Genomic DNA, 16,725 nt, shown 5'->3' with positions numbered 1-16,725 from the left:
TAGACTCCAACCCAGTTGTATCTGACAATAAAAGTCCATCCTTTTAACCATGGTATTTTCTGGACTCTGCTGCAGTAGTATAGATCTATGTGGTGATGTAGATGTACTTGGTTTCTAATTCTGCAGCAGATGCATTGTTGTTTTTTTTTTAATTTCATTGAGATCGAGACATGAGAATTCTTTTTTTTTTTTTAATGCCCTAGGAATAGTAAGATCCTCTAGATTTTCACTAAAGTATTCATTTCATGACTTGCAATTTTGGGAAGAGGGAAGGTGGTCCTAGTGATGAAATCTAGAAATGTTTCACAATTTCTTTGTTTCTAGAAGGGTAGTGGAACTGACCTTCTGGAAGGCCAAATGATGTATAGCCCACCTTCCATTAAGGTCTATCTGAACAAGTTCCATAATGGCACATATACCTGTTGCCAGGTATGATTTGATGATTTTGATGATAAAGTAGATCATCCATCTAGTGCGTTGACTTCTTCACTTTGCTAACCTGTTTGTCTGTTCTACCCCAGCCATCCACTTCCATGGGGACATTCTGTACCTCGTCTAGCAGTGGTGCCAGCTCTGTAATCTTAATTTCAAGTATCCCACTCTTTGCCTACCATTTCTTTTCATTCCAGCAGATTTGCTGTGGTACCATCACTGCTAAAAATTTTACTGCGTTGCAACTGCCTATTCATCACCTACTACTTATCTGTTCAACTCTAGTCTCCTTGTCTACCTGAGATTTCATGGTCTACTGTAATAATCATTTCCTTGAAAATACTCTCAATTTCTTTGCCTTTCTTTTCTTCTGCCATACTACTCATCAAGAAAATTCCCAACTCTAATTGTTGGAGAAAAACGGTCAACTGGGGTGGCTGGTTTCACTTTAAGTTCAAGATAAGATTCAAATACAGTCAACATTGCTTAGCAATCCTACCTTGTTTCTCCAGAAAGTTTGCCTTTCTACTTGATAAAATAATTGTTTAATACTTTCTCTTCTCTCCTTACTCTTCTACACCCAACTTCTTTTAGCCCCTCATTCCCTGCAGCTGATGACTTCACTTCATCCTTCAATGAGAAAATAAAACCATCAGAAGGAACTCTCGCATCATCCAACCAACAGATTTATAAGCCTGTCAACATCAGTGCCCCTCTCTCCTTTTTCTTCTTGCGTCGTGGATGGAGTATCCCTCTGGCTTTCAAAGTCCTCTTCTTCCCTTTGTTCAAGGTCCCATCCTCTCCTTGACAATTGAATTTAATGGATCCCTTTGTCTCTTAACTCATTTGAGTTCTGAAGGTCTTTTGATACAGAGGACTACTCTCCTTTCCTTTTGTAACACCCTATTCTTTCAGCTTTTTGACTCCACACTCTGCTGTATTTCTTCCCCCATCATTGCATACTCCTTCTCAGTCTCCTTAATGGGCTTCTTCTTTGCTATCTTATATATAAAGACGTAGTTCCTGCCTAGGTAACTACAGCTCTTCTTTCAGGTTTCAAGCTTAAATGTCATTTCCTCAGAGGAATTTGAAGATGAGACTAGTTTAGGTCATCAAATTACATGTTCTCATGCACATTGTACTTTTCTTTCATAGCATGCATCAGATGTGAAAATAAATTACTTTATGTGTAATCATTTGTTCAATGTCTGTATCCTACTCTGGATTGTATTGCCCATCAGGTGTCCTACACGCCTAGCACAGAGCTTGGAATATAGCAGATGCTGATAAATATTTGTAGAATGAATTAATTAATAAGTAAATGACAGAAAGAGCTCAACAAATGTTGATTCTTTCTTCACTTCCCATCTCATACTTAGAGAAGCATGAATATCCCAGGGTCGTAGAGTCAGAAAACAATATTTCTACAGAAGAAAGAAAAGTTGATTGTGTGATGGATGTTGACGTATGTTTAAAATTACTTAAGGATGTGCTCATGGACATCTCTTACAGGCAGTTGAAAATATAGATCTGGATCTCAAGTTATGGTTAAAGATATAGATTTTCAAATCATAAAAATTTATTTTTTACATCTGTTTTAAAATTTGTTGTGGTCTGTGTCTTAAAATGGAAGGAAAGAGGACAAATGGGCTTCCAGGGTCAAATATAAAACATAAAGTGTGTTTGGTACAAATTAAAATTATTTAAACTCTGACCTGATTAGAGTCAGTCCTGAAAGAGTTACAATGGAAATTGTAACGCAAATGGAATTGTATTTTCTTCTCTCTCGCCCCATCCGCACTTTTTGACAATAAAACTTGAGCAGAGATCTAAGGTCTCTTCCTAGAAAAAGCAGAAAAATTCTCACTCATAGATAGTAGTATTCCAAAGTCATGGTACATGAAAAGTTATGGGGATTTTGAAATCTGGCAAAGTTAATTATAGTCTTACAGCTCTGGATGAGACCCAAGAGAAGTAAATTTCAAACAAAGGTCAAGGTTAGTTACAAAGTCGTTTCACATTTAGGCTTGAGCCCAAACAAGGTTGCGTTAAATTGCGAAGGTCCAGTGAGTATCAAATTTCATAATTGTGTCAGGGACTTATAATTCTCTAGATCTTGTAAAACAGTATGACTCTTTAAAAAATACTATTATCTTTATGTGTTTTCAATAAATCAGCCAATTTTTATGAGCAAAAAACGGAATAAAGACAGATGTGATGACTTTCCTCTCTCAACTATGCTTATAAGAAGGCTCACTGTGGAGAGAGCAAGGCTGTTCTTGACTCACGCACCACAATGCACTGTAAGACATCTCCCTGGAATTGCAGCCGGGTTCTATGGAGCTCTGAGCATGCTAATTTTACCAACTGATATTTGTTCTGGGGTGATAAACTCATGTTTGTGCTAGGATAATAAACAGTCTTCAGTTTAATTAGCAAAGAAGTAGGAGATCATTGATTCCAGGAGAGTAGCTGAGAGAACCAAGCAAGAGGATGTATTAAAACCTTCCTCATATTTGAAGAACTCTTTGTCTCTTAGCTTATTTTGTCATAGCCAGCTCCTTTAATTTTTTCATATTTTTTCCTTAGATAAGAACACCGAGTCACTCCCTTTATGAGTTTCTCAACAGTGAAATGCAAGCCAATTGATATCTAATGGCTTTTGCGTGAAGCTCAGTAAATAATAGATTTCATTTTGCCACTAAAGAAAACAAAATTTACAGATGTGCCATTGGGAAGCCAGGAGAGGAAGATGACTAGCAGAATTCTTAGTGAATTAGAGTAGAAATGATGATAATGGTACTGGCCCAATAAAAAGAAATAAACTGTTTGTAGTAAAGAAAAAGAAGCTGTTACAGTCTGATTTGGGGTGGCTGGTACGAGAAAATATAGTGAATAATGCATGCGCTATATCCCTCTATGATTTTTTGCAATCTCAGTTCTTGGGCTTTTGGGGATATATATGTAGATATGAGTAAACATACTTTAGAAGACGGATAATCCTTCAGATCTATTGATCTAAGATACACTTTTCATGAATACCCTCAGATATGAATATGTATGGGTTGAGCTAGCATAAATAAGTGAAAGGAAGTTCTGTATTTGAGCCTTGGGCATATAAAATTCCACTTCTCCTTATTACTCTGTTGTTTTATTGAGCTACTAGTTACCTCAACTAGACAGATATTTGCTTATAGCAAGAGCTAGGGATTGGATCATAGAAAGGGCCTCATATATTTCGTGTGGAATTGCCACATCTGAGGCCAGCAGGAGAAACAGGTACGTTGAGGATGAAAAAAATTTAGTTCCAAGAATATAATTGCTTAGCTCATTAGCTATGAGGAAATAGTTTAGCTATGTATATGTAGTTGTATACATAGTTATGTAAATACCTACTTGAAATTTTCCTAAATCACTTTATGATATAATTTTTGAGAAATCTCTGTCTGGGAAGTTTTACGGAATCCATTTGTTTATGCTTTAAGCAAAGTTATGTGTTAACATTATATTAGACTCAATCCGGTGACAGTTGGTATATTTTTGCCAAGAATTTTTTTTTTTTTGTGAGGAAGATTAGCCCTGAGCTAACATCTGTTGCCAATCCTCCTCTTTTTGCTGAGGAAGATTGGCCCTGGGCTAACATCCGTGCCCATCTTCCTCTACTTTATATGGGACGCCGCCACAGCATGGCTTGATGAGCGGTGTATAAGCCTGCGCCCGGGATTTGAACCTGTGAACCCTGGGCCGCCAAAGTGGAGTGCACAAACTTAACCACTAGGCCCCTGGGCTGGCCTCACCAATAATTTTTTATTACCACACTTGCAAATTTCTGAAGAATTACAAATATGTACATAATTTATGTGCATTATTTTTGATAAATGGGTGTCAATTTTTAAATAGATAGAGAAGCACAAGTTCATATCTATATATGGGTGATACTAATTTGTAAATCAAAGACCATAGCATTTATTTCTTCACAAATAGTCTCATTTCAGTACAAAATAAAGGCAACTATACAACAGAACTAGACAACTTTCCATTTTCTTTTAAATGGGGATACAAACGTTTTGCTAATAAGGAAGTTATTTTTGGAGGAGTCTTCAAAATAGCAACCAGCACTGATATTACCAATTGTTTATTGGGCAGAGATTGTTAATCCATAGAAATTGTGTGTTAAAATTATCTGCAGAACAAGGGAAGTGTTGTGTGTAGCATTGAAAAACTCACCTCTCTCATGGGCGAGAACAACCAATGTTGCTGTTACTACTTTGTGGTACAGCTTCTATCCCCAATAGAGATGCTTATTTCTGGAACTTAAAAGCTGTGATAAGGGTGCTACTCTCCTCGGGACTTCTACTTTAAAGCACGTTATCTATAAGGTCAACTGGAAATAAAATTGATTTTGATTAGAAAATACAATATTAAGTGGTCAACAAAAGCTTCTGCCTTTTATTGGTCTCCATGCTAACATAAAACACTTTTTTTTTTTTTTTTTTTTTTTTTTTTGTGAGGAGATCAGCCCTGAGCTAACATCCGCCAATCCTCCTCCTTTTTTGCTGAGGAAGACGGCCCTGGGCTAACATCGGTGCCTATCTTCCTCCACTTTATATGGGACGCCGCCACAGCATGGCTTACCAAGCAGTGCGTCGGTGCGCGCCCGGGATCCGAACCAGCGAACCCCGGGCCGCCGCAGCGGAGCGCGCGCACTTAACCGCTTGCGCCACCGGGCCGGCCCTAACATAAAACACTTTTTAAACAAAATTTTTTTGTTGGCTTCATTTCTGTGATTCATGTGTTCTTTTTTACCTTTTTCTCTGTCAAAATAGAAGAAACACCATTTCATTTTTAAAAAATTTTTTTAACTTTTTTTTTTTTTGTGTGTGTGAGGAAGATTGACCCTGAGCTAACATCTGCCAATCCTCCTCTTTTTGCTGAGGAAGACTGGCCCTGGGCTAACATCCATGCCCATCTTCCTCCGCTTTATGTGGGACGCGACCACAGCATGGCCTGACAAGTGGTGCGTCTGTGTGCACCCGGGATCCGAACCTGCGAACCCCGGGCAGCTGCAGCGGAGCGCGCACTTAACCGCTTGCGCCACCATTTCATTTTTAGTGAAGCTTTCTCAGGGGTACTATTTTAAAGGAATCTCTACATAAACCAAAATGCTTTCTAAAGTAATTGTGTATTATTTTCTATTTTAACATTGACTTTAATGACTAACAATTTACCATGGTTATGATGTATACATGACATATATTTCTTAGCTAAGTAATCTATAAAAGGTATAGTAATCCACTCTTGAAGATGTTAAATGATTTATCCTATATATGAAATATTTTGAGATAATTAGAATTTTTATTACATACACCTGTATTACATAGAAAATGTGTTCTGGTCACTACTTACCAGATATTTAAAAAACATGGAACTCCATATATATATATATATATATATATATATATAAAATAATAATTTCCTCCAATAAGCATAAAACTATCATTGAGTTAAATGGCAGCTATTCTGCCTATAGAAGGGGCTCATGGTCCCTCTTCTTAAGAACTTAACTAAATTCACTTTGTTGTAATAACACCTGCTTATCTCACTGAGTTGCTTTTAGATCCAGGAAGTAATATTTGGAGGAGTGCTGTGTAATCGGTGAAACGTACATGAATGCAGGTGGTACTCCACTGAGGTAAACCAATTACCTGAGTATAAGCAGAACAGTGCCTTTCAATAGGCATTGATTCTACTTCTGTAAGCACTAAGCACGTTTCTTTCAGGATTCAGGGGTCATGGTCTCCTCATGCATGGTGGTAAAACAGTATTTCCTCAGGATTTGGGTGTTGGAGAGCAGGAACTTGTGAGCATACCGACATTGAATAAGAGGTTATATATATAGAATAAACATGAATGTAGTTCCAGGAGAAAGAGATCAGAGACATAGAATTGCTAAGAGCCTCCTCACCACCAAATTTGGATCTAAGCTACCAAAAAATGTGAATAAACAAAAGAAAGCTAATGTTGAAATTTTGCTTATAGCTAAAATGTATTTTTCAGAACGCTGCAAATGTAAGCCTATTAGAGCTACACAGAAGACCTATTTCCGAAACAATTACAACTATGGTAAGGATAACTTCATATTCAACCTCTAAACTGCTGTGTGAAGAAAGGAGTGAGTGTGTGTGTGTGTGTGTGTGTGTGTGTGTGTGTGTAAATCAGTAGAGCAGTTTAAGAATAAGGCTTAAAAACAAAGAAACAAGGACAACTTTAAGAGAATAGCCTCCTCTTCCAAACAATTAAAATTCTTAACAAATGCTTGACTTTGAAAAATAGCAGGCAGCACTGCTGGTACGCTAGAACCGTGCAGTTAAGTCACGGAGATATGTCTCACACTAGAGGGGGGCTCTTCCCTTTCTAAGAGGCTGAAGAGCCATTGAGCTCGAGTGTTTGGAGCCTCGTGGGTCATCGGTTGGCCTTTGGTGCTTCACTGGGCGAGCAGAGGAGCCTTTCAATGCACAAGGGCTGGTTAAGAGTCAAACTTGGTTTCTTCAGTCAGTCCAGCTCATGGAAAACATCAACAGAGTTGGAAAATAACACTTATGGAAGTTGTTAGTATTCAATTAAGGAAATGTTTTGTTATCTAGCTTGACCTAGAAATGTGACATTCTGATAAAGTATTAATTGAAGAGCTACCAAACCAAATGTAGCTGACAAATTTAACTGAAGGAGGGAAAAGCCTGTTGTATCTGTGCCAGGTACTGGGTCAGGTGGTTTCCATACGCTCTTATGTAATTTTCTCAACTGCTCCATGGAATGTATTATTATCTGTATTTTATCTGTGATTATTGAACCCAAGTTGTCTTTTCTTTGATTATTCAGAATGTACTTTTGGGTACTGGCATGCTTCCAAGTCACAGATATCAATTACCATTAAATTTGGAAGAATCCATTAATAGAGTTTTCCAGTTGATGAAATAAGGGATAAGACAATATTTGCTGTTTTCTATGGGCATTTTATTGTGATTTTTTTTTCCTAGCATCTATGAGATTAATAAAGGTCATGTTACTATCTCTGCAGAAGACTGCTGAGGCTGAGTTAATGAATAAACATGGCAATTAAATAGATTTTTAAAGGGAACTTTAAAATGAGAGTTTTATTATTGAGTTTACGTGTTCATTTTAGAGGATATAGGACATATACAGCAGATTTATTTCTATTTTTATACTTTTGGGACTTGGAAGGAGAGAAATAAGTAAGATTCTATAAGAGTAATCTTTGATCTTTGAAAATACTGTGTATTAAAAGGTATAAGGTTGAAAATTCTCAGTGTGCTTAAATCTCTTTAAAATAAATGCACCTAGTTTCCCAAGTTTTTCTTCAAAGGAATTAATTTTTATTTTTTTCTTACTACTCAAGAGGAATCTAGTTTCTCTCAGCCAATGATGGACCCGCTTTCCAAGGTTGAAAGGTTATGTTTATATACGAAGTCAAATGCTTGCTTATCTGAGGACCCATTCCTCTACAAATTGATGTGAAAATCACAGGAAAAGGAGGTCTTAATTTTTAGGAGATTAGCTTTTAAATTTAAAAATGCTAAATGAACTTTTAAGTACAGTTATACTAAAAACAAAAGTATAATAATTTTATGTCAGGGAAATTTAGTTGAGTTTGTATTTATTTTACTTATTATCAATTTTTACTTTATCCAACTTCCTTAGTGCTGCAATGGTTGGTGCTATTTTTTTTTAAAGCTAAAACGCTAGTGGTTACAAGTCATGGTAAGGGAAGATCACAAGGTAGCTGAAGTGAATATTATAAAGTGGGGTACAGATCACAATTAGTGGAAAGGAGGTAACTTCTTTTTCAGAGCCAAACAATAACCAGGTTGCCCATAGTTTAAGGATTTTCACTTCTCGGGGGCTAACTAAGTGCTTCTTTGGGGAAGACAGGTACTGAAATGAATAAATAGAAGGAAAAACTCTGAAAAGAAAATACATTGTAAATTCTAAAATATATTGGTTTTCATCTTTTTTTAAATATCTGCATGTGTCTATTGAGAAAAAGGATAATTCAACAAAACCTCTGCTTCCTTCAGATTAATTCAGTTAAAAGCTCTTGAGCTTTAACAAAATTACTTGAATAATAAAAGTAAGTCTTGTAGAGAGATATTTGTTTTGGAGTGGGTACATGTGCTAAAAATTTCTAAAGAAAATAGTAGACACACTGGGTAAATAAATCATTAGTTTGAGAACATTTGCACAGTTCAGTAATCTCTTATGGTTGATGGATGCTATGAAGCATATTCACGTAAGCCAGGACACACAAAAATGTCTGCTAGCTGGGGTTGTGAATTTATCATCTGATTCTCCCAAATGACATTTCAAAAAGGGCAGTCTTATCTTTTGTTAAAATACAGACTAGAAAGGACACTAATAGAAACGGACTCCTTCACTCACAAATCGCACCAGGCAGGGACAGCTGGGCAGTTAGAGTTTGTTGGCTACAAGTTCTCATACTTGAGACAACTAATTCTCTGAAGATTGAAATATCTGTGAAGCAAAAATGAGGTTTTTGTCCTAAAGTGTTCAGAATTAATTAGTAACTTAATTTCTGTCGTATGTATGTTGTACTGGTGGAATGTTATTGAAAGTTTCTGTATGGAGTGGGGGCATTGATGGGGGAATGGTTTATTAGCTGGCTTTATATTTTCATGGATTACTTTTTTTCTATTCCTTTGTAGTCTAAAACCCCTGAAATATGTGGGAAGGGACTCAGATGAAAACGGTTTGCAGATATGTGCCTAAGAGGCTTTCAAAAAGTGGATTCATGTAGATAAATTGTGTTTTCCTCTGTAGAACATCCATGGATGTTGAACTAGAGCAATGAGGGTCAAAAGCCATTGGCTTCTTGCTAATTGACATTTTTACTTCTTCCTAGGCTTTTTCAAACTCTCCCTTTTAAAAAAAGCTCATTTACCAGAAATAGGAATTTAAAGAATTTGGCTCTTCCACAAGGGGAGAAATACAGAAAAGAAACAGAACTGTACTTTCTACATTGAGTCAAATACTTTGACTTTGCAACCGGATCGATTATTTGTAAGGCAGTTTCTCTTTATATTGAAAAGTGACACCAACTCTTGTGAGATAAATTGGGTGCCAGTATATCCATTGAGAGAGGTAGATTAATGCAACGGACAGGTTAGACTGTATTCCATAGCATGTGAGGAGAAGGAATGTTGGAATGTCTGACTGCAAAGCAGATGGAGGAAACAAGGTCTAGTGGTGACAGTTTTTATTCAAAAAGAAAATTTAGCATACCTACAGGGGAGTATAAAAGATAACCTGTACTGAAACAAAGGAAGAAGCGAACTGATGTCTGAACAGTGACTAAGATGAGGAAGGTGAAAAGATTGCAGAATCAGTTTGGGAAAACCGTAGAACAGGACAACTATATAACACTAAAGAGACCCCCACTTCTTGAGAAAATCTATTAATAGATCTGATAGAAGAATGCTGACAAGGAAACAAAGTGCGTTTAAGTACTAAATCTTTACATATAGTGAAATTAATATAGTTTAAATTTGTGTTGGCAGCAATTGAAACTGCACATATGCATATACACACATCCAAAATAAAATTTTGGAGGAAAATTAAATCAGATTCACTCAACCTTTGATTGTTGATTTCTCACAATGAAATACATGCACACACATGCATATAGACACACAAATATATACATCCACGCAAATTGGAAGGGGATCAGGGCTGAGGGCTGAATATTAAGGGGCAGGTCTGTTGTGCAGTGTGTCACATGCTACTGTTGAAGGCAAAAATATCTGGTTGACTTTTCCTCTCCATTGAGCATCAAGTGGATAAGAATTGAAGAGAAAGGAGCCTGTTTGTCTTTTTGGAATGGGGCACCTATTGTGTGTCATGTTACCTTATCACCTTTGTTGTCTTTTATCCAGTCATTCGGGCTAAAGTTAAAGAGGTAAAGACCAAGTGCCATGATGTGACTGCAGTAGTCGAGGTGAAGGAGATTCTAAAGGCTTCTCTGGTAAACATTCCAAGGGACACTGTTAACCTTTACACCAGTTCTGGCTGTCTGTGTCCTCCGCTTAACGTTAACGAGGAGTATATCATCATGGGCTATGAAGACGAGGAACGTTCCAGGTAACACCCTCCTTAAGGATTTGGAATACTTTCTACGCCTGTCGCATCCTTATTGCGTTTCTCTAGAGATCTTACTTTGGGGTTCTTACTCTGGGATCTGTTCTGCCCTCTAGGGGATTACAGATAGGTTTTAGTTGGATCACTCAATTTCATGTATTGGATAGAAAAGTGTATGTGTGCAATTTGTGGATGTGCATTTTTCTGGGGAGAGGGATTGTGCCTTCATTTGTTCTTAAAGGGGTCCATAACTCCCAAGTAGTTAAAAATTACTGTTCTGAAACTTGGCTGTCCTATTCTAGAATAAACAGATAAGTCTTTCTTGGCAATGATTCTTTGTATTTTTTCAGTAGTATGTTTTAATTTTTCAAAAATGTTTCTTAAAAAATACAGATTACTGTTGGTGGAAGGTTCTATTGCTGAGAAATGGAAGGATCGACTTGGTAAAAAAGTTAAGGTAAGCCTATATTTTATGTTCCAAGTGATATACATAAAATAAAAGTAGAAAACCAGCCATTTGTCATTTAAACAAAATAGCTGTTCTCAACTACATGAGAAATAGCAAAACCTGAGATTATGTATATATTTTAATTTCAAGGACTGAGTTTGTCTTTAATGTCTATGTCATTTGAGGAGTGAGTTCTCTGTCTGTGTATCAGAGATCTAACTACAGTTGCCTGACTTCGCATGGTGAGAAGTCTAGCTGTAGCTGGTCCAGTCCTGGTCAAGTGGTTCCACATTATCATTAGGGCTCCGGGCTTCTTTTGGCTTTCTGCTCTGCCATTTTTAAGGGTATTGCTTCCATACTCACATTCACCTGGAGGTCACAAGATGGCTGCCCCACCTCCAGCATCACACCTACATTTCAGGGAGAAAGAAAAGGGAAGTAAAAAGGGGTTTCCAAGTGCCTCACCTAGCAACTTTTACTTAGAACTGGGTCTCGTGTCCATCCCTCGCTGCAAGAGAGGCTGGGAAATATAGTTTTTTCAGCTGGGCATATTGCTTCCTTGAACAAATTTGCAGTTCTGTTAAGTCAAAGAAGAACAGAAGAATAAAGGATGGCTACGAAACTACCAATGTGGTCCTGATGCATAGACATCAGTTCCTATGGACAAGGTGCGGCCACATTCATCTGTATGTAAGAGATCTGACCAAATTAGGTCCTTAGAGTAGTAATGTAGTTTTATTTTTAAGCCAGTGACTCTTAGATTCTGGAAGTGATGCATTTTTTAAAAATCCCAGTAAATTACCTTAATATGGAAGGTTCCATTTCTTCTTACTGTACTAAGCAAATCTATTTCAAAGAAAGGAATATGGATGAGTATGTGTAGAGGACCTAAAAATAAAGAAGAGAGGTGGGGGGGGGGAGAGAGAGAGTGTGTGTGTGTGTGTGTGTGTGTGTGTGTGTGTGTGTAGTGGGCAGGGAAGGGGAAAAGGGGAGGCGAGAGTGGGAATTTTACCAAACATAATACATCCTCTTTCTCTGTGAGTTTGAAGGCTTGGGAAACATTTACAGGGTAAGTTAAACACCCCTGGGCAGTTTATCTTATACATCTGGCACGTGACACAGCAGACAGATTTGAGTGTAAGTGGACTACGAAAATGTAGAGGGCGTTGTTTTACAGGGAGAAACTACCCTCCAGTAAGCTCTTCTTTTCCTCATGTATTTGTCAAAAGTAAGATGTATTTCAAGTTCAGATATGCGAGAGTTCTCTATTTGTATCTCTTTTCAATTAGTTTGGTGTTTGTTAAAAAGTGGCTCTTCTTTAGTATGCTGAAATCTCCTAACTGTCCTTTTATTAATTTGGTTTTCTGCTTGCTAATGCAGAACAGGAATTTGTCCTAAATTCTTGTACCAGTTGGAAGAGCTTTCAACATCCCTGCTGCAAAGCATGTAACAATGCTTGCGGCTTCTCTTTCGTACCAAAGCAATTATCATCATATCAAGACCCAGGGCACATGTCTCGTTTGTCCTGTTCCTTAGTGAGGGAAACATATTTTCCATTGCTTTCTGGGGACTCACTCACTTATTACTGTGAAATCATTTATATTCTCGGTCTGGATATAAACGTTTAAAGGGAAGAATTAAACCAATAATTTGAACAGTTTTTTAATTCGTATGCAGATATTCAGGGCTAAAGACCTTGAATGGAAAATCCCTCTTGGCTAGAATTATTGAGATCCTTACTTTAGTTTTCCAGTCAATTTGAGGATGTAATAAGAAAGAGTTTTTATGTAGGATACTGTGTGTTTGTTTTTTTTTAATGAATTGCCCTTTTCAGCAGATTTTTTGCTCTCAGTGGATAGATCAAGAATTAAATAAAGACCTTTTTATGGTTTTGCCATGCAAATTGTTGTTTGCCTAAGTCTCTGTTGCAGCAGATTGTTCAAGATATTTGGCCTGTCTTGGGGAGTTGAGAATCGACTGTTTTTTAATATGAAAAACAATAAGATTGTGAAGTAAAGTGTGCTAAAATGAAGAATTACTTTCAGTAGTTGAAAAATGATAATTTATTATGTACTAAGCACTTGATACATTGTTCAACTGTTAATCTTCAGAGCAGTCTTATAAGCAGATTCTATTAATTCCAATGTGTAAATGATGAAAATGAGATCTAATAAGTTCAAGAAACTTCTCACGGTAACTGATGTAGTTAGAATTTGAACTTGGGCATCGGACATTAGTTCTTTGCTACTCATAGTGGCCCTGGACTAGCAACGTTGGCATCACCTGGGAGCTTGTTAGGTATAAAAATCTTAGGCCCCATCCCAGACCCACCGAATAAGAATCTGCAATTTTAACAAGATTTCCAGGTTATTTCTATATTCATTGAAATTTGAGAGGTACTGCCGTAGTCCTTATTCTTATTCATTGCCTATAATACCCCTAATATAACTTCCTTTTAACTTATTTTATGTAAACATTATTGGCATTGTTAATGTGAAATATTAGTAAACTTGATTGTGGTTATTAGAAACATTGGTAACATCTGCTTCGTAAATCTTAGAATGAGGGCAGAAACTTGTCTGTTCTGTTTGTTGCCCTTGGTAGATATTACTTAGAAAAATGTTTTTAAGAGACCCCATTCTCCCCCAAATTTCAAATTTCTTCACTGCTCAAATCACATAGGTTTAAAAAGGCTGTGTTTTTATGTGTCATAAGAGAGGAAAAGGAAGAAGAGCGCTTCCTTCGAATTCTTTGTGTTAATCTTCCATTTGTTGATCATCTGTGAAGCGCCAGACTTGTGCATGTTACCTCAGGAACTATCCACAGATATCGATAGATATTTTTGTCACCATTTACTGACGTGGAAATTTTAAGTTTAAGGTTTGCTATGACAGAATTACCGATATATTAGAAGTGGCCAATTTTGTGTTTTAAAATCAGAGAATTATGTTCATATAACATCAATTTTGTTGTTACCCTGGGATATGGATTTTATACTTTTGGGAAAGTAGTTAAATGCTTTTGGATCTGACTTTGCAGCCTTACTCAGTTGTTAGAATAATAGAAATGATGACCCTGGTGATCAGTGCATGTGACCATCTTCTGTTTTAAATTTTGCAGCGTTGGGATATGAAGCTCCAGCATCTTGGACTGAATAAAAGTGATTCCAGTCCCAGCGATTCCACCCAGAGTCAGAAGTCGGGCAGAAACGCTAACCCCCGGCAAGCACGCAACTAAATCCCGAAATGCAGCAACTATGTCAGTGGACTTCCTATTGAGACTTGCATTGCTGGACTAGCAAGGAAAATTGCACTATTGCACGTCGTATTCTATTTTTACCACAAAAATCACGTGGTAACTGATATTACTTTTATTTTCTCTTTTGTTTTCTGCTTTTTTCCCCCTCCCCACTTCCGTTTTTTTTTGGTCTGGATGCAGATCCTTAAATATATTATATGTATTCTATTTCACTAATCATGGGAAAACTGTTCTTTGCCATAATAATAAATTAAACATGTTGATACCAGGGCCTCTTTGCTGGAGTAAATGTTAATTTACTGTTCTGCACCCGGATTGGGAATGCAATGTTGTCTGCAAAGAGAGATTTCTGGTATATACAGAAGGCTAGATATGCTGTAAAACATACTCTGCTGATGTAATTACAGCCTCATTTTCCCATGCCTTTTGGGCATTCTCCTCACGCTTAGAAAGTTCTAGATGTTTATAAAGGTAAAATGGCAGTTGGAAATCAAATGCCACACAGGCAAAGCAATCAAGCAGCAGGAAGCATTTAGGAGGAAATGACACACAAGATGAATTATTTGCAAGATTGGCAGGAAGCAAAATAAACAGTCTTAGGAGCTTGGTGAAGAATGTTTTGCCTGATTGAGAAGCACAACTGAAACCAGTAGCCATTGGGGTGTTAAGAGTAGCATTTTTCTTTTGGCAGTACATTTGAATTGTTTATGAATATATTAATAAGCATTAGGGAAGTAAATTATAACTAGACATCTGCTGTTATCAGCATAGCTCTGTTTAATTTGCTTCCTTTTAAATAAACTCATTGGTGTAAGTCTTTTTTTTCTTTCTTCTTTTAAAATAAATCTCACTTGCTGCATTAACCATATTTTAAAAAAATATGTAGCTCTATAAAATGCTCTAGTTGCAGGATGGTAAAATATGAAGGTTCTTTTCTTTCTTTTTTTTTTTATGTATGTGTCTGTGCACTACACCCAAGCTGGACTGAATTACAGGCCTATGCACTAGCCTGCGCTTTATCATTTGGATTTGTGCTGTTTAATGCTCAGTAAAATATGCCTAATAAAAGGAATTACCGTTGTCAGGAGAGAGGTTATTCTGACTTTTGAAACAAATGCAGATTCTCATTACCCAAGCTGCAGTGCGATCTCCAGGGATGGCAGGGAACAAGCAGATGCTTTTACTTCCTTCCTCCAGTAGGGTTCTTGAGAACCAGTGCCAATCACTTGAAAATCTCATTTCCTTCAATTTACATGTTTGATATTAGAACCAAATTTCTAAGCTATGGTTTGCTGAAAATAAAACACTTATGAAGCAAAATGATACTGTGTTTCCTTCTGCAAGGACAATCATGCAATGAAATTCATTCCTGAACAAAAGTTTCCCCAAACGGTAAATAATAATTCATCTAAATTCTCTCTTGGAAGTAAGAGGACATCCTTGCCTTCTGACTGACCCCAAACCCCAACAATTTCCACAATCCCAGAAGAAGGAGTCCCCACCTTTGCCCACATGAGGACTGCAGAGGCTTTGGAGCTGCCATACGGTCGCTTTCAGATAACTCTGCCGTCTGCCCTTTGGGCTTGAGTCTCAGGTGGCTAGGGCAGGGGCATCTCTTTCTAGATGCTGCTGGCATAGGCTTAAAAAGGTGAGTTCGGGTGTCACGGGAGTAGTGAAGTGCGACAGTGGAGGAACTGCACCTCAGGCTCTCTCATCCTGATATTTGTGCCTCAACTTGAGCTTCAAGGACTGAGGACTAGAAAGTTTTGTTTCTGTATCATCCTGTTTTTCTCATGCCTTTTTCATGTTAACTATGGGAAGAAGGGCAAGAATTAACTGCATGAGATTTAAAGAAATTTGTTTGTCAAATCCACAAAATATCTCTGACACTTCCAAAGCATAGTAAGGAATTTTAAGTGATGAAATGGTTTGGTGTACAATGAAAACCACAATGTTTCCAGCCCCTGTGGCTTTCTTTTTTTGGGGTGGGGGAGTGGGGGGGTGGGAGGTAATAATTAGTTTCTGTATAGAGATGTGATGCAATTTATACTCAATACATATACAATTATGATATTTGTAAGCAAAAGACCAGATTCCTAGACTCGGCAGTGTTTTTTGCCACCTTCCATTTAATGATCTATACTGGCGATGCTTGATTTTGCTTATCTATATGAGGCTTTGTCAGTTATTTTATAGTTTATAATGGTATGAAGTGCAGAATAAAGTCCATTTGGTATTTAAGTTTGATAGTTGCAATATCTTCATTAATAAATTATGTGTAGGCCTCTTTGGGGATGACATGATTTTTATCATGATGGTCACGTTTCTAATCAGGCTGCTAAACCATTTCTACTCTGCAGTTGCCATAATACAAATACATCTCATTAGTGCCTCTCTACAGGCCTTTCTGACAGGTA

The 16,725-nt window shown here is 37.2% G+C and overlaps 1 protein-coding gene across 1 annotated transcript in view; it reads left to right on the top strand.

Moving 5' to 3' along the window:
• FRZB (frizzled related protein) overlaps positions 1–15,584 on the top strand; it is a 33,500-nt gene extending 17,916 nt beyond the window's left edge. Inside the window, exons 3-6 of the mRNA XM_058548649.1 lie at positions 6,490–6,555; positions 10,401–10,605; positions 10,996–11,059; positions 14,171–15,584. Of these exons, the coding sequence (XP_058404632.1) occupies positions 6,490–6,555; positions 10,401–10,605; positions 10,996–11,059; positions 14,171–14,287 (452 nt within the window). The 3' untranslated portion in view covers positions 14,288–15,584. The remainder of the gene's footprint in view (positions 1–6,489; positions 6,556–10,400; positions 10,606–10,995; positions 11,060–14,170) is intronic.
• The last annotated feature ends 1,141 nt before the right edge of the window (positions 15,585–16,725 follow it).

The sequence above is a fragment of the Diceros bicornis genome, chromosome 10, assembly GCF_020826845.1.
Source record: "Diceros bicornis minor isolate mBicDic1 chromosome 10, mDicBic1.mat.cur, whole genome shotgun sequence".
NCBI lineage: Eukaryota > Metazoa > Chordata > Mammalia > Perissodactyla > Rhinocerotidae > Diceros > Diceros bicornis.
The sequence above is the reverse complement of the archived record's forward strand: the minus strand, read 5'-3'. Positions and strand labels throughout refer to the sequence as shown.